This window comes from Tribolium castaneum, chromosome 7, assembly GCF_031307605.1.
Source record: "Tribolium castaneum strain GA2 chromosome 7, icTriCast1.1, whole genome shotgun sequence".
Taxonomy (NCBI): Eukaryota; Metazoa; Arthropoda; class Insecta; order Coleoptera; family Tenebrionidae; genus Tribolium; species Tribolium castaneum.
In genome coordinates, this window is record NC_087400.1 from 5,185,007 (window position 1) to 5,208,881 (window position 23,875).

Here is a 23,875-nt window from a genome sequence, read left to right on the forward strand (position 1 = left end):
TTTGGCAACTATTGTAGTAAACATAAAAGACGTCAAAGGAATCACTCATAAAGTTCGTTGCCTGATGGACGGAGGCTCACAAAGTAATTTTATTACATCAAAATTATGCAAAAAATTAGGACTTGTAACTACACCTATTAATTACACTGTGTTGGGCATAAACTCTTATCCATCGAACATTAATAAGCAAGTCAAAATCTCTATTTCATCCTCAATGACTAAATTTGAATGCAACTTACATTGCTTGGTTATTCAAAAAATTACGGAAAAATTACCAATCATATCATTTGATAAAAATATTTTAAATCTACCCCCTGATGTAGTTTTGGCAGATCCAAATTTCAATGTTTCTAGCGAAATCGATCTTTTAATGGGTGCGTCACTAGCTTTTCAGATCTTACGTGGTGAACCCATATCATTGGGTAATGATAATTTGCCTATTATTCATAATACTCAATTTGGTTGGGTGGTAGCAGGAAATTTAATCACAGAAGCTATATCACAAAATACGTCTTTCTCTTTTTGTAACACGAATATGTCTGATAATGTCTCAAACGAAGACCTTCAAAGAAATTTGAGCCAATTTTGGGAAATCGAAGAAGATGTAAAACTACTTTCTTCTCTTTCTAAAGAAAATCAGTTATGCGAAACATTCTTTTCTGAAACAGTATCACGCGAACCTTCCGGGAAATTTATTGTTAAAATGCCTCTGAAAGATAACCATGTTTTCTTGGGTGATTCAGAACAAATGGCACTTCGACGATTTTACAGTCTGGAGCAAAAGTTAGCCAAAAATCCTCAATTGAAAACACAATATTCGCAGTTTATCAATGAGTATAAAGAAATGAATCATATGTCTTTGGTTTCAAAGCAATTTTCGGACTTAGAACCAGGTTATTACGTGCCACATCATGCTGTTTATAAAGCTGAAAGTCTTACAACTAAATTGCGTGTTGTTTTCGACGCATCAGCTAAAACTGATTCGGGCCTATCGTTAAATGATGTGCAAATGGCCGGTCCTAATTTACAGAATGATCTTTCTTCTATTTTATTGAGATTTAGAAAACACGCTGTTGTCCTAACGGCAGACGTGATGAAAATGTATCGAATGATTCATATCCATCCCGAACAAAGAAAGTTTTTGCGTATATTTTGGCGAGACAATTCAAACGAACAACTTCAGTTATACGAACTTAACACGGTAACGTATGGTACTGCGAGCGCACCGTATTTAGCTATTAAATGTCTAAATGTGCTAGCAGATGAAAATAAAGAAACGTTTCCAAAAACGTGCGAGATTATTAAAGGTGACTTTTATGTTGATGACGTCCTGACGGGAGCAGACGCGGTTGAAGAAGTTTTACAAATCCAAAATGAACTATCAACTATTTTGGGCCAAGCAGGTTTCGTACTTAGAAAATACCTATCTAACAACGACACAGTTTTGAATAATATTGAATCACACACAGCGGACGTTAAATACAACATACTACATGTAGGCGCCGAAGAGAAAACAAAAACTTTGGGTATAATGTGGAATTCGAAATGTGACTCAATTCAGTACGGTTGCAGTAATTTTGGACATGAATTAACAAAGCCTACCAAAAGAAGCATTCTTTCAACAATATCTCAAATATTTGACCCATTAGGTTTGCTGGGACCTATTATTATTAAGGGAAAATGTTTATTCAAGAGCTATTTAAACAAAAACTCTCATGGGATGAGCCTGTTTCGGGTGAACTCAAATCAAAGTGGTTCGCTTTGTTTCAAGGTTTTATGGCTGTTGACGAATTAAAAATACCTCGGCATGTTCTTTTAAATAATAGTGTTTCAGTTGACATTCATGGATTTTCTGATGCTTCAGAAAAGGCTTACGGTGCATGTATTTATTGTCGATCAACTGACCAACTGGGAAACGTGTCGGTTAAACTATTGTGTTCAAAAAGTCGCGTGGCACCATTAAAAGTACTAACTATACCTCGTTTAGAATTGTGTGGGGCATTATTACTGGCTCGACTTATTAATAAGGCAGAAGAATCACTACAAATAATTATCAACAAACGGTATTGTTGGTGCGATTCAAAAATAGTTCTCTCTTGGATACATTCGGATCCGAGTCGCTGGAGAATTTTTGTGTCTAACAGAGTAACACAAATTCAAAATCTTACCAATGGACATACTTGGCTATACATTGAGACACACAATAATCCCGCAGATGTTCTGTCCAAGGGGATCGAGCCCAAAGAATTACAAAATTATTGTTTGTGGTGGGACGGTCCATCTTTTCTTCATGACTCATCTGAGCTTTGGAACAATAAATCAATTGCCTGTCAGACTCTAACTTCGGAAGAACAGAAATGCAAGGTCGTTGTCACAGTTTCGGTTAACGATTTTGATGTATTTAATAAATTTTGTTCAACATTTTCATGTTTCAAAAAACTAATTAAATCATTTGCGTGGTGGACAAGATTTAAAAATCGTCTGCAGAAAAGGCCTGTTAAGTCTTCAAAAACATTAGACTTGGAAGAATATGTTGCTGCAGAAACTACTTTGATACGTCTGTTGCAAGAGCAATGTTTTGATAAGGATTTATATGATTTAAAATCTGGAACTTTGTCGTCTAGCAGTAAAATTAAAAGCTTGCATCCATTTTTAGACACCAATGGTGTAATAAGGGTTGGTGGCAGATTGGGCCATTCAACATATTCATTTTCTAAAAAACATCCCATTTTACTTCCGAATAAACATAAATTAACGGATTTAATTGCCACTGATTGTCATCTGAAACTTCTACATGTTGGGCCTCAAGGTTTATTAAGTGCCTTGCGGGAAACTTATTGGCCAATTGCTGGTAGAAATTTGGCTAGAAAGGTTTATCGGAACTGTGTCACTTGTTTTAAAGCTAATCCTCAGCCTTTACAACATATAATGGGTGAATTGCCTAGTTGTAGAGTCAAACAAACGTTTCCGTTTTATTGTGTAGGAATAGATTACGCTGGTCCGTTTCACTTGAAAGATAGGACAACTAGAAATCCAAAAATTGTTAAAGCATATGTTTGCCTATTTGTCTGTATGGCTGTCAAAGCAGTACATATCGAAGTTGTTAGTGATTTAACTAGCGAGGCCTTTCTTGCATGTTTAAAACGCTTCATCTCGCGGAGAGGTAAACCTAAAGATATTTTCAGTGACAATGGGTTAAATTTCGTGGGTGCCGCCAATGAGTTGCGGGAGTTGTATGTATTTTTAAAGTCAGAATCGACTCAAAACAAAATTTTGGAATTTTTGACATCAGAAAAAATTAGTTGGCATTTCATACCTCCTAGAGCCCCTCATATGGGAGGTCTTTGGGAGGCAGGAATTAAATCTATGAAGTTTCACTTAACGAGAATTGTTGGGAATGCCAGTCTTACTTTCGAAGAATTGAACACTATAGTCACTCAAGTAGAGGCAATACTTAATTCACGACCCCTTGTTCCTTTATCCTCAAATCCTGATGACCTATCAGTGCTGTCACCGGGTCATTTTATCATTGGACGAGCAATGGTGGCATTACCAGACTATGACTACCAAGAAATACCGGAAAATAAATTATCACGATTTCAACGACTTCAGCGAATCGTACAACACTTCTGGTCCCGTTGGACCCGTGAATATATATGTGAGCTGCAAAACCGAAGCAAGTGGAGGAACAATTCACTCAATGCACTGAAGAAAGGCTCCTTGGTTATAGTGCGGGACGACCAGACCTCTCCGCAGCAATGGAGACTAGGCAGGGTGTTGGATCTACATCCAGGACATGATGGTATTGTGCGGGTGGTGACGATTAAATTTGCAACGCAAATTGCAAAAAGGCCTGTTGCTAAGTTGTGTGTCTTACCGATTGGTGAGAGTGTTTGATTGACGATTTCTCCGTTTTATATTTTATTTTTTTTTGTATTTTATTTTTTTTTGTTTTTATTTTATGTAATTTTGTTATTTGTGTTATGTTGTATTGAAAGCATGCTTGCAATGGGGGGCGGCATGTCGGGTATTCTCGGTTATTCCCGAGTGGAACCGAAATTAAAAATAAAGCCGTCTTAAGTCAGAACGCTACGATCAGTATGACGAAGTTGTTGTTTTATTTATTTTAACCTACAATTGAACCAGCTTCCAATTTTCGAAGAAATAAGGGCAGATTGCAAACAGGAAGCACCTACACCTGAGCAATCGCCTGAGGTTTCAACATATGGTGTCGCGGGCTTTTTTGTAAAAAAATTTAATTCTCTACAAATTTGATCCTCACACTTTTTTTGTATCTTCCACCGTATTCCCAGCGTTTTGATCAATATGCAACAGTGTGCAGAGAACTGTCGCTTGGAATTATCAGAACAAGAAAAATGTTCTATCGAAGATAGAAATATAGTGTCGCGGACTTTTTTATAAAAAAAATAATTTTCTACAAGTTTGTTCCTCACACTTTTTTTGTATCTTTTACCGTATTCCCAGTGTTTGGATCAATATACGACAGTGTGCAGAGAATTATCGCTTAGAATTATCCGAACAAGAAAAATGTTCTGTCGAAGATAGAAATACGGTGTCGCAGATTTTTTATAGAAAATTTAATTCTCTACCACTTTATTCCTCACACTTTTTTGTATCTTCTACCGTATTTCCAGCGTTTTGATCAATATGCGACAGTGTGCAGAAAACTATCGCGCTTAGAATTATCAGAACAAAAAAATTGTTCCGTCGAAGATAGAAATATGGAGTCGCGAGCTTTTTTATAAAAAAAATAATTCTCTACAACTTTCTTTTTTTGTATCTTCTACCGTATTCCCAGCGTTTTGATCAGCATGCGACCGTGTGCAGAAAACTATTGCTTAGAATTATCAGAACAAGAAAAATGTTCTATCGAAGATAGAAATATGGTGTCGCGAACTTTTTTGTAGAAAATTTAATTCTCTACAACTTTTTTCCTAACATTTTTCTTGCATCTGTCACCGTATTTGCAGTGTTTCGAAAAATATGGAGCAGAGTGCAAATTGGTAAAAGTTTGAAATTTTTTTAAATATAGTTTACGATAACATTTTTGCATTATGTTTATGTCTTACTCTTAAAAATTTAATATAACCATTTAAAATAACCATTTTTTCAAATTAATTGCCCTGAAAGCTGGTAATGGACCAACTGCGCTCTCTAGCGCCAATAAAGGAACTATCGAGAACGGGAACATTTTATTTATACACCGTTTACATCCTAACCTTTAGACATCCGTAGTTCTACTTAATGAAATAAAAAATCCTTACTCAACATATTTACGACCCTCTTCTGGGCCGCTTGATTCCGGTTCCTGGCCTGTTCGTTGCTTCCAGAGCTCTCCATTGACCCTTTTTTCATGGCAGCCAGTCTCGGTTTCCTCAACTGAATGCCGATCAGTATATACAGGACCGTAATAAGCGTCATTGGGCCCACGAAGAACACGAACGTTGAAATTTCAAAAGCGTGTTGGAAAAAATTCGATACGACGGTACAATGGCTGTTCTGAACCCCATCTTTCACCTCATATTCGACACCGAATTGGATTGCTTGCGGGGCTGCAAGACACAAAGCCACCACCCAAATCACGATAATGTGTCTAATGGCCCTCGAAAGTTTGGACATTGTGTGCGAAACGAAGGGGTGACAAATTGCCACGTAACGCTCCACTGTAAAAGCTGAAAGAAAAAAGTTTGAAGAAGGTGGTAGAAGCGGCTCACGTGAAACTTTCACGACCAATATTTTATTGTTAAACAGCGGATGGAATTTTCAAACGGGTTTTCCTTGAATTTAAGTGTAAATAAATTCCGAAGTAAATAAAAAAATAATTACGTTCTGAAATTTTTTCCTTTGTAGCTAATTTGCTCAAAATACATTTTATTTAAATTCTACTTCCATCAGTTATTAAATTTTGTAGCGAATCAGAAGGGAGTGAAATACTCGTAAGTGCTCAAAAGCCTTCGATTGATAATTTACTTTACATATACTGTCATACTTGGAACAGAACCTGATTTCTGGTAGTAATAAATCTATGCTAAAGCTGAAATATATTAAAATAAAGTCTCAAAGCAAAGTGAAGTTCCGACTATCAAGTTTAATGAAGAAAACTACGTGAAATTGGGTTTAATTATAAGAAAGTAATTGAAACAGAAATAAATGGCAATAGAGATAAATGAAAAAATTCAATGATTACGTATAATAAAATTTTATTCACTCCAACTCTCTTCCATGAATATTTTAAGAATTAAAAAATTTCTTTAAAGTTAAAAAATCAACCCGAATTCTGTTGTTATACGTTTTAGAATAGCAAATAGTATAATTTATTGGAAAAAAATTTCAAATTGCAATAAAACTATTGATCAAAGGGTCAGAGATAGAATGTGTAATAGAGAAAATTATCATTTCCCATTTGATTTTAATGGAAATATTTTTAATTAAATAACATTTAAAAAAATCGAAAATTTTGCCGTGTTTAAAAAAAATCGTCAATGGCACGGCAATTTTTTGGGTAAAAAAGAATGCTTTTACCAAAAAATCGCTGTAGTAGAGTGCCATAATTTTTTTATAATTAATTAAAAATAATCAAAAAAAATTTTTATTTAATAATGTACTAATGTACTAAGTTTTTTTGTAAAAGAAAATAGTTTTGTCACAAAATGCTTGGTTTCATAGTTTTTAAAATATAATAACTGTCTGTAACAGCTAAAATAATTTTTCTTTAATAAAAGCCTATTATATTATTATTATTATTATTATTATTATTATTATTATTATTATTTATTATTATTATTATTATTATTATTATTATTATTATTATTTATATAGTACAGTATGTTTCAGAAATAAGTTACAGTTTTTAACTAAAACTGCCTACATTTTGTCGCATTTATTGACAAAGATTTTAATACTAATTTAAACTTTTTTTGATCAAAAACAAGTGCTTTTAAAAAATGTATTAAACACAAACTAAGAATAGTAGAGAAATAAAATTTCACCACTTCAAAGAGGAAAATTTTAAATTAAAAGTGTATCTACTGAGTAGTTGCTTGCAAACAAAAAACCATGATAAAGAAGTTAAAAGTTGAAACTTAAAAAAATTTAATGAAACAGCCTATTTTTTGTTTTTTTTAATTTTTTTAAAAAACTTTAATTTTTAAAGTGTCGATTGGAACTCTCTAAACAAATGTTAAACCATTAAAGATTCATACTTTTTATTCCTGTTGTTTTTAGTTATGGCATAACGAATGTTTAAAAATAAAATATTTCGAAAATTATTTCAAAAACTAAGCAAAATCCATCAATAAATCTAAGCTTAAAGACATCAGAAATAAAAGCTACATCCAAAAAGGCAAAAAAAAGTGATTCAAAAGTGCTTCAGTGTTTAAAAAGACATAATATTCTATTGTCATTCATTTCTGAAACAGCATGTAAACTTAAAAAAAAATTATAATTTATATCTTGTATTTACTTTGATTCAAAAATTTTAAATGCTTGAACATTTAAGGCTCAATAATAAACTTTTTGCTAAAATCGTACCTACTAAGGTTAATTAATTAACAATTAATTAATTATTTAAAAAAAAGGCCACTCAAAAGATTAAATTTTCAATGTATGCACAAATAAAGTAACGAGAGAAATAAACATTCAATACAATAAATTTTAAATCGATTTTAATCAAAAACGGTGAGTTGTATCGAAACAACACAACAGATCTCTTTTGTGTAAAAATCTATTAAAGTTACGATTTTGTTGCCGAAAGTGTCAAAAAACTAAAGCCAAAATTGTAGGGGAATTTTTTATCCAACTCCCATCCTGTTCGGGACGCCCCTGATAAAAAATTTCTACATTTAATCCTCGAATTCGATTAGACGTATAAAGATTACTAACTGTACCAAATTTTGTAATTTTATCTGTAAAGGTTTCGGAAATATTAAGAAAAACTCGCTATAAGAAGCTAAGAAGCACCCCTTTCAGGGGGTGTAGCTCCCTTACAAAATATTTTTCGATACATGTTTTGTCTTAAAAATAAAGTATATTGCCAATAAATTTTTTTCTGAATTTTTACATAAATTTAGTTCAAGAAAAAAACATAAAAACAGTGCCGTAAATATGAAAAAACAAGTAGATTTTAAATACTGGTACATATTCAATTTTGGTCTAACATATTTGTCGCGAAAGTTTCCAGTATGCAAAAGCTTAGCTTGTCCAGCTATCTCACCTGTGATGGTTAAAACCGTTGCATTGGCCGAAGTTTCGGCTGCAAAACCCTGCAGAATGCAAAACACTTCCCCAAAAACGTAAAGTTCCGGCGACCACAGCCGGTACATTTCCGGGGGAAGTCCCGAAATCAACAGCAACATATCAGAAATCGCCAAACTGAAGAGATAATAATTGGTCGCCGTATGCATCGACTTGTTACAGGAAATAACAACACACGTGCTCACATTTCCAATCACCCCTGTCACGAAAATCACGCCATACACCACCGTCACCGGAATCACCAACCCCAGAGGGTACAGCGAGGCATCGTCCCTTATTGTAACGTTGATTTTGACTCCAGTCAGGTTGAAAGTGTCGTTCCAGAGATGACTCATTCCGAGCTTCACATTTTTGCGACTCTCTGAAACAGAGGAGATTAAATTAGGATTTGCGTGAATTCGGGGAAGTACCGTTATTGAATTAATTAGCAAATTGGATGGAGACGGTTTTGCTGAAGCGAACTGACTGAGGTGTAAATGATTGTCCTTGGGGTAAAGCCAGACCCCACTTACGAATAATCATTCGACTTAATTAAGACAAAAATGGTCGCAATTGCTCGATAAACTTAGGCACTATCTCGAAAGAATACTCATTTTCTTCAAATAATTAAACGCAAATAATAATTAACGTGCAAAAGCATTTGCCTACAAGGTCCATCCTCATCAGTTTTGTATTTAACAGCCATTGATAAATCGTACAAAATATTTCGTTTAAAACTATTAGAAAAAACATTCACAAGCTAGGAAATTGCAATATTTATACGTTAAAAGTCCATGTAAACTGTTAGAAAACATTGTAAAATACATCTTTATACTGTCTTGTTTATTTAAATAAATAATTGCAACTTTCATGTGTTATTACAATCAAACCAGTATGCGACTAAATTTATGAGCCAAGAAGGCTGTAATTTTCATTTCAAGGTTGGTAGCTTTAAAAACACAAATGACACAGTAAATCCCAATTGTTGCTGGTAAAAGCGAGTAAAAGTATTTACAACTAAAGTAAAAATTATTGTATTGAAGTAAATTCTTTTGGAAGCTTCAAAATTAAAAAAGTGACCGGAAATAAAGCAATTTTTATGTTACATATTTATACTGTATACTTGGTATTATACAGGGTGCTAACTAAAAGTAAAATCAAATTTTTATGTACGTCTTGTTCTACTATTCAGTCTTTCATTTTTACTGTGCAGCCTTTAACATAGTTTTTTTAAATGGCACTCCCTGTATAATTGTACATATTTAAATTTGGGCTTTATAAATCAGTTTAGTTTTTGCAATTTGCTTTAACCATTCAGAAGTTATTTAATTTTTAGTATAATTTAGTGCGTCTGCAAGCACATTTTTAAAAAATCGCAGTGCCTTTGGTTTTTAGGATATCAAGTTGGGACTTTGTTCGTATGTAAACAAATGTCTGAGGTATCTTTTAGTGACAAGATCATATATTTGCATTGTAGCATCACCTTGCTGTGACACATTCATTTTGGTAAATTTTGAAGGACCATAACTTGATTCTTTTAAATAGTAGCTCCTATATTTTATTACTAATTATTATTCAGCGTCTCATTTTACATCTTTTTTACCTCTTTAGTTTTTTTCCAAAAGTTAATAGTTAAGGAGATAATTCGGTTTTTCTGAAAAATGCACACAAAATCTCTTGGATATTAATGTAGCGTGCTATGAAAAACAATACATTTTGACATACTAATGTCAAAATGGCATTTATAGTAAGTGACGTTTTAAATTTATTGTGAAAATGAATTTTTCGCGTAAAATGCATACTTAGAAATGTCATCTAGACATAAATTTTGATAAAATTTTGACAAAAATTTTTTAAATAAAAATGTCAGAAATTTACAGCGGAGAAATAAAGAAATAAAAAAACTAAGGTATAACAAGTCAACAGCGATAAGATATTACTTGCAGTTACAAAACTGTTTAAAATGACGGCATTCTTAAGCAATAAAGTAATACATTGGTCAATTTTTTTTTAAATTTACCGCTTCTAATGTGGCATGATTAATTCTACCAAAAGCTTTTATAATTCTTTCTTGCATATTTTCTCTGGTAGTGCCGTCGTTTTTTATTTTTATTTAATGATTTTTTATCAAAATTAAAGTTTATATTTCGATGAGATATATATGCAATTTACATGAAAAATTCATTTTTACAACAAAATCGAAACATCACGTACAAAAAACGCCAGTTTGATGTTGTTATGTCACAATGTATTGTTTTGCATGGCACACTACGTTGGTACCCAAGGAATTTTATATGCATTTTTTAGAAAAACCGAGTTATTCCCTAAACTAACAACTTTTGGAAAAAAAAATAAGAGGAGAAAAAAAATGTAAAATGAAATGCTAAATAATACTCAGTAATAAAATACACAGGGTACTATTTGAAAAAATTAAGTTATGGTCCTTCAAAGTTTACCAAAATAAATATGTCATAGCATGGTAATGCTACAATGCAAATGTACAGTCTTGCCACCGAAAAATACCCCTGACAGTTGTTTACACACAGACAAAATCTCAACTCAATATCTAAAAAACTAAGCGCACTGCGATTTTTTAACTAAGTGACTGCAGACGCACAAAATTGTAGAAAAAATTAAATAACTTCTGAATGGTTAAAGCAAATTGCAAAAACTAAACTGATTTATAAAGCCTAAAAAGTGCACATTTAAATTTGTACAAATATACAAAAAATGCCGTTTAAAAAAAATTATATTAAAGGCTGCACTGTAAAAATGAAACACCCTGTATAAAGCAAAATAATTTTAGAACGGGCACTTTAACTTCCCATTTGCAGTGCTATTTAATTTGTTTTGATAGAAGCACTCTGTATACGAAAAATTATAAAACGAAAAATATTTATAGCTTCCAAATTAAAATAAAATAATTCAAAATATACTACAATAATTAGAAAATTTTTAAAAGCATGAGCTTATACAAAATTAAACCCTAATAAGTTGCCTTTTTAATAAAATTTAAACTTAAAAATATGGTAGAATTTTTACTTTTGTAAATAATTCCGCATCATATGCTGAAATTTTATTTGCAGTTTTGTTTTTGCCTTTTTCAGCATCTAATATCGTTTCCGGTTATCTACGACTGTCAGTATCAATCCAATATCGTAGCTGTTTGACCTTCTTTCTGTCCACAATATTCTAATTTGTCATCAGAATCTTTCCTTTTTCTTGGTAAAAGTTGTGTCAAGTTTACTTAACTAAACCCACATTTTATTCTGAAGCCCATGTAGAGTAATTTATTCCGACACTATAAAAACTGACAAGAAAAATAGTTCAAGTACCTGATCTGAATAAATAAAACGTTACTCAAGTTTTTCACAAAAAACACCTAAAATATTAAATCGCAACAGAATTATACAAAGTGTTACTATTTTCAGAACTGCACAGGTAAATCTCATTAATAACGGATTTGAATGGCGGCCAAAATAATTAAAATGCGAATTAATAAATGAAGCGCGAAACAAATTTTCTTAAAATAAAGTAGTGGGAAATCTAATTATTTTATAAACCGCATATTTTGTGTTGTAATCTTGATAGCCCTTTCCACCCTAATTAGGTTTAAAAACGCTTTAAGCCCAATTGTGGTGGATGCGCCGGGTTAACTCTTAATTAAACCTGCGACCACGAAAGTATTTTAATTAAACAATTAGCGATTGATTAAGAAAACAATCATTGACCTGACCTACTTAACTAATTAATCAAGATTTGTAACAGTCAAGCTCCGCATCTTAATCAGAAATTATTTTTTGTAATTTTTGCCAAACGCTTTCACATTTTTCCTCGTTATTTCCAAATTGGTTACGTGACCACTTTGAAGTGCTGTCTTGTGACAGCTAATCTTTCATTAGCTGGTTAAAGCAATCGAATAAAAGTAATAAGATCGAAAAGCTCGCAGTTTATGAAATTAGTATTCCACTTCAGTGATCCGTCGTTGATTGTTTTCTGCGAGAAAAAACTGCTAACTTCCAGTAACTCGCTCATCTCTATACATGTCCGATTGAAAATAGATTCACTTTTTTGTAAAACAATTTATTTCTTATTTAAGCCAACCCACGCTCAGAAGTTTGCCAGCAACAAACGAATTCTATCAAACTATTTTCGACTGTAAAATTAATTTTTAATATAGTTTGTAAACGGTTTTCTTTAAAGTAGCGTTGCGAAAGTTTGCTTCATTGTGTGTCTGTTGCTGACGCAAGGATTGAGTGTTTGATGGAAAAAGTGAATCTGCAGAGACGGGAAAATAATAAGAATATGTTTTTTTAGAAAAAAACTTTTATTTAAAAGATGCACTAAAAAGTAAAAAAATTATAAAAACTATAGAAACAGTGCTTAATTTATGAAAGTAATTCTGTAATGCCGTATTGTTATGACTTATAACCGTTCCCAAAGCTTTAATAAATTTTAAAATCCTAATTTGTAAGCAAAAATATTCTCCACTGTTAAAAAAACATTATTTTTTACTTTTTAGTGCATCTTTTAAATAAAAGCTTTTTTCTAAAAAAAATTTTTTTCATTTTTTTATTTATTGCTGTTTAGTCTTTACTTATTCTAAACGTCTTTTTCTCTGAGACTTAGTTTCGCCGTATTATTGTAACATCATTATTTTGCTGATTTGTGCAAACTTGTTTAGTGGTATATAATTTAAAACATTTAACTCCTTTAAGGGATATTTAACTACATAGGATTGCATTGTCACGCAAATTACGTAAGTATGCAAAATTTCAATACATTGGGACAACGGGAACCCTTTCAAATTTGGCTCCAAAAAAATGAAACAGACAGACAAACAATAAAGCAAGTTAAATAAAAACTTAAAAAAAATGAAAAAATTTTTGTTGTTTTTAAATCCTTACACTGAAGAAATACTAATTTACTTAAGCAATTTTTTGTTCAAGCACCTCCTTGGCTGGCCACTGGCCAAGGATAAACCAGATGCAACAATTCCAACATTCAATTTACCTTTGCTGTAAAGAGATTGCAACAGTGACCATTACTCCAATTACCTCCGACCTACAACTTGGTTCAGAAAAAGCCCACAACCCATCCATTACTCGAGTCTTATGTACTCTACATTAATTCAATTATACTTACACGATAAAAATAGGAGGCCAGCCTCTAATAAAAACTTAGAGCACAATTTAGAATGTTGTAATTCGCATTCTCTTGTGGCATTTAAGGGCTTTACGAGAATAAAGAGTCGCTCAAATTGCGTTTAATTGCGTGGATACGAATGACTGAAACAAATACTCTAACGCGACGATTTGTTTTCTTATAAACACGAGTAAAAACGAAATTGAGAATTTATTGATGAACTTTAGGTCGAGTTAATCGGCGGCAATTTAGGACCGTTTTATTGATTGATTGGACCAATAGGATGCGATAGGTAATTAATAGTAGCGCAAATGACCTTTACTTCTACCTTAAAACGGTTCAGTGGTGCCAAAGATGAGTAGTAACTGGGTCGCAGCCTTGAATTTTAATGGCCAATTAATATACATATTTTAAATGTAATGGCAAACATTATTATTACTGATATCAAAATTTTACACTAATAAAGGTTTTATCGTTGTGTATTTATCGCCATTAACTCAAACTTTTACCAACGCCTTAAACACAAAAGCTGGCCTTTTCTCTAACTCGTTGTTTTAACATAATTTTCAATAAAAAAATTGCTCTCCAAATAGGTAAATAGTTTGATGCAAGTCTAAATTAAATTTAACTTATTCAAAAAAAAATTAATTTTGATTTTTAAACGTGATTTTTTAGTTTATTTTTGGGTAAATAATTTTGTAATAACGTAAAATTGATAATCTGGCATAAAACATATGCCATATGCTTGAAAATAATCCCGCCCCTAATAACAAGGTAACAATAGAATAATGAACAAAACATTTTCAATACATACAGGGTGACCCAAAGATGTGTACTCAGTCTATAACTTTCTTATTATTTGAAATATTGCCATGCCGTGTTTATTTTCCGATAGATCGACTTTTAGTCGACAAAACAAAAATATTTTTATTGTACACAGGATGTTGTATACAGGGTGGTAAACCAAAGTTAAATTTTTTTAAATAAAACACCCTATATATTTTTTCATAATTGGATTCTACGCAAAAAAATAATGTAACTTTATATAAACTATTATAGGTCTAACTTTTTTCGTTTCGGAATTATTTAACTTTTCGTTATAAATAAGACCAATTTTTGAAAAATCACTGCAAAGTCGCCTATGAATATTTTCCGGCAAATTTGCTACAGAAAAATTCAAATTAACTTGTAGTTTTAGCAAATAGACGACTTTTACTTGAAACACGCAGATAATGTACAGGGTGTGCAGAAATGCAAAGACTGAATATTTTTTTTAATAAAACACCATGTATTTTTTACACGGATCGATAGAATTTTTCAAAAGTTTTGTAATGATATGCGGTTTGTACAGCAAATTTCAAATATTTATTAAAGTGTTCAAAAATTTTTTTCTTTTTTTATTTATTTTATTATTAATACTTGATGCGTAAAATTCAGTTATGTATCAAGTAATAATTATATTACTAATGCAATTAGTCCCATTAGTACAAATAAAAAAAATTACCATTTGACTTGTCGGATTCTCAGATAAAAAAAATTCTTATAATAAAATATTTTTTTTTGAAAAATTATTAAAAATTATTAAACCTCATACCATTAGAGGGCTTATCAAAAATGCATTCGATACATGAAAAAAATACAAAATGTTCCATTTGAAAAAAACTAGTTATTCAACTTTTTGCGTTGTAGCACACTCTGTATATTATCTGCGTTCTTTAACTAAAAGTCGTCTATTTGCTAAAACTAAAAGGTATTCTAAAGTTTTTTGTTGCAAATTTTTCAAAAAAATATTTATAGGCGACTTTACAGTGATTTTTCAAAAATTGATATTTTTTATAACCAAAAATTAAATGATTCCGAAACGAAAAAAAAAAATAGACCAATAATAGTTTATATAAAGTTACATTATTTTTTGTGTACAATCTTATTATGCAAAAATATATAGGGTTACCATATAAAAAAATATAACTTTAATTCACCACCCTGTATACAACATCTTGTGTATAATAAAAATGTTTTTAGTTTGAGGATTTTAAGTGAATCTATCGAATAATAAAAACAATATATATTTTTTTAATATTTTTTTTAATTGTGAGGCTAGCAGCAATTTTGATAAATCGATATTTTTAAATAATTAATATTTATTGCTAAAAATTATTGCAAAACTTTACATGTATGGAGAAATAAATAGTTAAGTATTTAATAGTAATAAACGAGTTACGAGTATGTTTGGTAATTATAGAACAATGTGATATACAATTATCACAAAATATTTAAATCATTAATAATAAAATCAACCCCTTGCCCGCATGTCGACAAAAGCCCGCATCAAAATTACTCAATTTGAAATATTTGTCAGCGGCGTTTTGCATTTATTGAAAAATATCGTAATCCTCTTTAACTCAAACGAAGGAGAGCACTTGAACTATTTCTCTTAAAAAATATAAGTAATTCTCAACAATAAATTTAAATTTCTGCTATTATCTTGCAACTTGGTAAGAAAACAACAAAGACAGTCTGAAAATAAAGCAGGAATTGCCCTTGTTAGAAGACAGCGCGACTTAAAACCGAGACATGTTTGCAATCCCCAATGCAAGAAGAGTTCAAGATCAGCTCATTTATTTGCAAACAACATAAAAAATCATATCCGGGCGAAATCAGAGCAAATTAATTCGCACAGTGGCCGCAACATTTAATCAGACAATAAAATCGAAACCGCATTGTGTACTCCACTGGTGTAAAATTCCATTCAAAGGATGTTTTATTGGATTGATGAGCTCTTTGTAGCACCTAAAATTGCCACAATCCGCTGGAATAATTTTTCACTAATTGCAAAAAATATCTTACGAGAATAAAACTCCAGCGAATTTTATGCAAAATGCACGTCTCGTTAACTTAAATCCACTCGAATGAAAAGTATTATTTGCAAGAGTAGTCTAAATAAATATATGAAACTTTCCTCGAAGAATTTCAAAGTAAGGTCAATGTCGAGATCAAAACAAGCTGCAGACGATATTGAATTAATCAATGGTCATTTAGGGAATTTCAGATGAGGCGAGGGGGTTGAAAAAATTTAATTGCCGACGAGGAAAAAGAGAAACATAAAAAGTGAGATTTTATTGCTCTGCGCAAGTGTTTCTTTAATTGCTATTTCTAACGTCTAGGTTTTTTCTGATTATAATTGTTTGAGGCAATTTTTTTGTTAATTGTCGTTGGAGATGTAATTGGTAAATCTCTACAATATGGATATAGAGCGTTGACATCGAAGTAGGACGAAGTTTGTAGGGTTTAAAAGGATGAACTTTGAATAGAAATTTACGGTTCAAAAGAGATTCCAAATACACCTTGTCGCTGCATCGAACTTTTTCAAAACTATTGCGCATTGTTCGATCTATTTTTAATCCCTGATAATACCTTTACTACACATTTAAACGAGCTCTCATTGTTACACCACGTACCGACATCTGCTATCAATTTTTATTTTCAAATCCTGTCCTATACAGGGTGAGTCATTGATATGGGCGTGCTCGATTGCTCCTACACTGACAAAGATATCGAAATAAAACAAATAGGAAGTCAAAGTATACGTTCTAAAATTATTTTCTCCCGTACAGTGTGTTTCATTTTTACAGTGCAGCCTTTAAAACAGTTTTTTTAAATGGCATCTCCTGTATATTTATACATATTTAAATGTGCACTTTTTAGGCTTTATAAATCAGTTTAGTTTTTGCAATTTGTTTTAACCGTTAAAAAGTTATTTAATTTTATCTAGAATTTAGTGCGTCTGCAGGCACATTATTAAAAAATCGCAATACCCTTGGTTTTTGAGATATCAAGTTGGGACTTTGCCCATAGGTAAACAAATGTCTGAGGTATCTTTTGGTGACAAGATCATACATTTGCATTGTAGCATCACCTTGCTGTGACACATTCATTTTGGTAAATTTTGAAGGACCATAACTTAATTTTTTTAAATAGCACCCCCTGTATTTTATTACTAATTATTATTCAGCGTCTCATTTTACATCTTTTTTAAATCTTTAGTTTTTTTTTAAGTTGATAGTTAAGAAGATAATTTGGTTTTTCTGAAAAATGCACACAAAATCTCTTAGATACTAATGTAGCGTGCTATGAAAAATTATACGTTTTGACATATCAATGTCAAAATAGCATTTATAATACGTCACGTTTTGATTTTATTGTAAAAATCAATTTTTTGCGTAAAAAATATATCTAGAAATCTCATCTAAACATAAATTTTAATAAAATTTTGACAAGAATTATTAAATAAAAATGTCAAAAATTTACATTGAAAAAATAAAGAAATAAAAAAACTGAGGTAAAACAAATCAACAGCGATAACGTATTACTTGCAGTTACAAAACTGTTTAAAATGACGACATTCTTAAGCAATAAAATAATACATTGGTCTTTTTTTTAAATCCACCGCTTCTAATGTGGCATGATTAATTCTACCAAAAGATTTTATAATTCTTTCTTGCATATTTTCTCTGGTAGTGCCGTCGTTTTTTTTTATTTATATTTAATGATTTCTTATCAAAATTAAAGTTTATATCTCGATGAGATGTGTATGCAATTTATATAAAAAATTCATTTTCACAATAAAATCAAGACGTCACGTACGAGAAACGCCAATCTGATGTTGTTATGTCAGAATGTATTGTTTTACATGGCATACTACGTTAATACCCAAAAGATTTTATGTGCGATTTTCAGAAAAACAGAGTTATCTCTAAAACTATCAACTTTTAGAAAAAAATTAAGAGGTAAAAAAGATGGAAAATGACATGCTGAATAAAACTCATAAAATGTAATGTTAGTTGCTTCAGAATTTTTTTCAGGCTCATTGTTACTCGTGGACTATCCTGTATAATTGCCATAATTCACGTAAAACACAAATACTTTCAGTTCAAAAGTCGGCGAATTAGCTCGAGAAAGCATTTTTTATTTTTTTTAAATTTAATTCTTTAATATTTCACCAGATTTCATCAAAAGATATTGGGCGTATAAGTTGATTCCACAATTTTAAAATTGTTTTTACCTTTTTTGTGACTTTCAGCACGTTTTTGACCGAAAATGGACATAATTTCTCCAAAAATCACCAAATTTGTGTATTTTTTAGTCAAAAATAGTAGACGTGCGCAAATCTTCCCAGATTCGCAGTGGCCATGATTTTTATTAACAATGTTTTTTGAAACTTTACTAAACAAGCTCAGTTAACTAAAAAATTTTAGAGTTAAATTAAATATTTTCGTTTAATTTTTTTATAATTTAAGAAGTAAGTCATCTAAGGATTCAACGCTAAAGTTTGAAGTTATGTTTTACCTTTACGTTCATCTCTTTTTCTCTCAAAACAAAAGGTATTTTCCCTTTATTAGAATATGCTTTTACGTTTACAATTTGGCGCCTTTACGTACTTTTACCTTTTGCCGCATCATTTTCTTATTTCTGACAGTTTTATGCTCCGCTTTACGTTTATACGTCTATGTGTTCTCTCAATCTCTTATTTTTGCTTACGTGTTGTTTCTTTACCTTTTCTACACTTTTTTTCATAGAAAAATTGTTACTCTGATCCGGGTTCGAACCCGCGACCTCCCCCGTCGTAAGTTTTTCAGTTTTCTGAAAAACTTACGACGGGAGAGGTCGCGGGTTCGAACCCGGATCAGAGTAACAATTTTTCTATGAAAAAAAAAAAAAAAAATGTAGAAAAGGTAAAGAAACAACACGTAAGCAAAAATAAGAGATTGAGAGAACACATAGACGTATAAACGTAAAGCGGAGCATAAAACTGACAGAAATAAGAAAAGAATGATGCAAAAGGTAAAAGTACGTAAAGGCGCCAAATTGTAAACGTAAAAGCATATTCTAATAAAGGGAAAATACCTTTTGTTTTGAGAGAAAAAGAGATGAACGTAAAGGTAAAACATAACTTCAAACTTTAGCGTTGAATCCTTAGATAACTTACTTCTTAAATTATAAAAAAAAAAAAAAAAAATTTACCTTTTCTACACTTTTTTTCATAGAAAAATTGTTACTCTGATCCGGGTTCGAACCCGCGACCTCCCCCGTCGTAAGTGGCGCTTATACCACTGAGCCACCAGGCCCCAGGTACTGACCGTGTTTTGCAGATATTTTAACACAAACTTTTTAAATAATTTAATAAATAATGTTTAATTAATTGAAACCAAATGTTTTACTCTATGAAATGGCTCATTATTACTCATGGACCACCTTGTATGTACAAATATACAGGGGGTGTCATTAAAAAAAATGTTGAAAACTGCACTGTAAAAATGAAACACCCAGTATAGAGCAAAATAATTTTCGAACGTTCACTTTAACGTCCCATTTGCAGTGCCGTTTGATTTATTTCGATATCTTTGACAATGTAGATGCCCATATCAATGACTCACCCTGTAAATACCTAATAAAATTAAACGCTCAAGCAGAAATTTCCTTTTTAATAAACATTGAAGACCGCGAACAACTGACAGTATTACAATCATGCAACAGACCGAATTTCGGCGGCAAACTAAATTAAAACAAGAAACCGAGTTGTATACAAGCATTAAAATTGCAGACAATGCTGGGTGGAAAATTGTAATCTTACAATGAAACTCCACACTTTTTGTGCATTAGATATTAATTAAAACAGCCAAAAGCTGCATGAAATTTCGGAATTTTGCTAGTTATTGTAGCGATTTCAATTAACGTGAAGTGGTGTTAGAAATTCTATATTTGTGGGTGTTTTTGAGCTCAAACATTCGCTTATAATTCGTCATAAATAAACATTGAAAAAAATCGGATTGGGACGTAAAGGTCAACTGAAATTTTTAATAAATATGTTTATTGTACAAGATTTCCACTTCAGGCGAAACTGATTTTATTAATAATAGTTGAAGAATTTATTAAGTTAAGTATTAAGCTTGGTACTAAGTAAAATTTTTAATTTGATAAATTTATTGAACTCTATACAAATATTATTATCAATTAACCCGTCACAACAAAATTGAAAAATTTTAGTTAAATATTAAAATGCTTTATTACTAGATTTCATTATACGAAATATACAGAGTGAGTCGTTTATTTCAATTTTTAATTTTTTATAGATATTTGTCACAAAACAACAATTAAACATTGGTTGTTCTCTTGTAGAATTGTAGAAAAGTTCTGAAAAACTTCACAGGCATAGAGAAAGATATGAAGTATTTAACAGAAAATGCTACATTCTGTGTGAATATTATAGCTTCTAAGACACGTAGCAAAACTAAAAAAAAATCATTAGAAATTACGAAATTTTACTTTGTGGTTGCAAACTATTTACTTGTTTGTGAAAAAAATTAATAAGAAATAAGTAAGAAAACATAATATTTTCATCCAAATAAATTGCAACATTAGCAGCTACCTATTGAAAAATATTCACCATATTTTATTTGCAAACTAAAAAATTCGACAATAAATATGATTGCCAAAAAAAAATTAAGAAATGAAATAATTTAAAAAACGTTGCCTGAAATAAAAATCAGATATCATTTTTATGCTTAGCTGAACTTCTTTTATCACCATGCGAAAATTGGTGCCACACTTTTATATCAAAATCTAAAAAATATTTTTATTAGTACATCAAAAATTATTTGAAAAATTTTACAATTTAATATTAGAAATAATATTAACTACAGGTCAAAAAAAAATTTACTAGAAAAAAATTCCCATTATTTCAATGATTTGTTTTTTTAGTTATTTTTTCACAAAGTAGGTAACATTGTTGCATCTAGTACAACATAGCAGAAAATATTTTTTTGACAAATGAATAATATTTTTTTAATTAGATCTACCAACAATAGAAAATAAATACTAATACTATAAAAAAATAAACTGTTTACTTTTGTCTGAAAGCTGACTTATATTTGTAATCCACGCTGTATAATAAAAGAATTTAACTTAAATAAAAATGCAATTTATTATTTTAATTACATTATAATATAAGCTTTGTAAAATATACGACATGAGATTATAAATGAAAGAGCCAACAAAAAAGATAATACGTGGTTATACATCTAACATTAAAAGCCTTACAAAAACTCGATGCAACACACAATACATTCTCCGTGTATTCTTTATTAGCCTTGTCCATCTTACGTGAGTCACCTGGTATGTGTAACATGTGAAATCGCCCAATGTTTATGGGTTTTTAGTTGTTTTATTATTTTTTTTAATTTTCAAAATATGTAAAAATGCTAATAAATTAAAAAATAAATTAAACACCGTTACAGATTAGGAGCATATTAACGTCACGCTGTCCGAAATGTAACAGATATACAAATAATACGATAAAATCAGTAATAAATTTACCATTGCCAAAACACTGTCTCCTCTTCACCAAATTAAAACCCTCATAAATACAGTTTAAAAGCTTTGCACTGATTCCCAAAAATCCCGAAATTTATGTTTGCACAAATGTAAAGTTAGTTGCACTAGAAGAATCTCCATATTACGCTTACGTAGATTGTAATTTCGGCCCGCATTAATGCGACAACAATGAAAAATTAGTCAAAACAGAGCATTAGAAATTAAAATTAGAAAACGAATTTGTACGGTCAAACATACCATTAGCCTCAATTTTATTAACATGATTTATTTTTAACAAAGATTAATAAACACATTCGTGGTGATGTGTTCGCAATTATTTCGTGTCAATTTATTATTATTGAAAAAATAAACTTGCGACTTACCCACATTTGAAAACGCGCTCCTCCGATTCCTCTCACACCGAACTGAGTCCGTCACAACACCAAAATGATGCGTCGAGAGCGTCGCCTTGATTCGCAAATTGACGCATGTGCATTCTTTTTTCAAAAATTCGATTTAATTACTATTTTAATAAAATTACAGCAGCGACGGAATTAGCTTTTTTGGAATGCGTTCGAGCAAAAGCGCTCAATTTTTCGTCCCATTGGCCTCAGCAGGGCCGGATTATAGGTGTAGGAGCCCCAAGGCAACCCCCCTTCTATACCTTTTTACTACTCTTTAATTTTAAATAATTTATTTTTTTTTATTACTCAGAAAAAAAAATAATACAATTAAAGAAAAAATCAGAAATAACGAATAAAAAAACAGAACACTTAAGTCTCCCTACCTACTCTAAAATCGAATTTTACGACATTTCTTACAAGAATATTCATTAATAACATTACTGGAATTACAATTCTTAACTGAAATTTATTTCAGTTTTAACTCCTTTCACACAAAACTAAATGAGTTTAAAATGCCTTTTTAACTTTTTAACGGTTTTTATTGTAATTGATAAATTTTGGTAAAGAACTGATACCAGAGAGGCAGATTGAAGTTCCAGAGCTCCGTATATTTTTCTGTGCCCATTCTAAATTTTTAAGATAAATGTAAAACTTTCAAGCAAATTATACGTAATTAAAAAAATAACTTGGTAAACCATTTTGTTCCTATACCTCTTCTAACATAAGAGGTTTCTTGAATTTAAATTTTTGAGCACATAATACCAACTTTATCACTATTGATTGTTTATAGGTACAGTACCTACAATGTGAGTCTGTAAGTAGGTATATTTTACAGTATCTTAAAAACTAATAATTACACAGTTCTCTATGCATGTAAATTGTTTCAGAATTTTTCTACATTTTCTTCCAATTCAATTCAGCAAAAGATAAAAAATTATATTTTTTGTAATTCTAAAACGAAACGATGCTTAAATGTTGGTTTATGAAAAAAGTATGTTAAAAAAGTGTCGCTAACCCCAACATTTAATTAATTAAACAAAAACAAAAAAATGAAAAAGCGTAATTTTAAGACTGGCAGCAATTTTCTTAAGAATTTTTTGCTCAATACACTATCTAAATAAGCATCGATTTAGAATGACAGTAGAAATTACAAAATTCCAGTTCTTATATTAATATTTTTAATTATATAATTAATTTTAATTTTGAGGAATCATAAAAAAATTCTAAGAAAGTCACTTAGAGAAAATTATTAAGTAAGTATTTAATAGCATTAATTGATTTCTGTGTGATTACTAGTTTTTGAAATATAATAAAAATATTTTTAGAAGACACACCTTGTATATTATATAGAATTTTTAAACCAGTTTCACTGTTTTCTCTGCCCAACTAGCTCACAAGCTCTTTATTATCCAAATTTCGATTTAGTGTTGATTTTAAATATGTTTCTTTTAATTTGAACTCAAAAATTTTTTTATTATTTATTATTATGACATGAAAACATACTTACGAAATCTAAACACCCAAAAAAATAAATAATTGCTTATAAAATAAAGTCAGAACAGAAAAATAAAACACCTTGTGTAAAATTACCCACAACTTTTTATTTTATTCTTATTTTTTCCTTCGTTTTTTTATTCTTTATACTTACCAGAACTATAAAAAAGCACAAAAAAATGTGAGTTATCAGTTTATCACTTATTGAA

The 23,875-nt window shown here is 30.7% G+C and overlaps 1 protein-coding gene across 5 annotated transcripts in view; it reads right to left on the reverse strand.

Moving 5' to 3' along the window:
* PKr-C (neuromedin-U receptor 2-like) overlaps positions 1-22,308 on the reverse strand; it is a 31,538-nt gene extending 9,230 nt beyond the window's left edge. Inside the window, exons 1-3 of one of the 5 annotated variants that reach the window (XM_015983945.2) lie at positions 22,156-22,239; positions 8,234-8,635; positions 5,286-5,693 (exon numbers count right to left, since the gene is read on the reverse strand). In XM_015983945.2, coding sequence (XP_015839431.1) covers positions 5,286-5,693; positions 8,234-8,609 — 784 coding nt within the window. In that variant the 5' untranslated portion in view covers positions 8,610-8,635; positions 22,156-22,239. Of the gene's footprint in view, positions 1-5,285; positions 5,694-8,233; positions 8,636-8,684; positions 8,833-13,398; positions 13,578-22,151 lie in introns of those variants that run through there. The other 4 variants (XM_015983946.2, XM_963408.5, XM_015983944.2 and 1 more) reach the window with 4 other exon arrangements.
* Between the last annotated feature and the right edge of the window lie 1,567 nt (positions 22,309-23,875).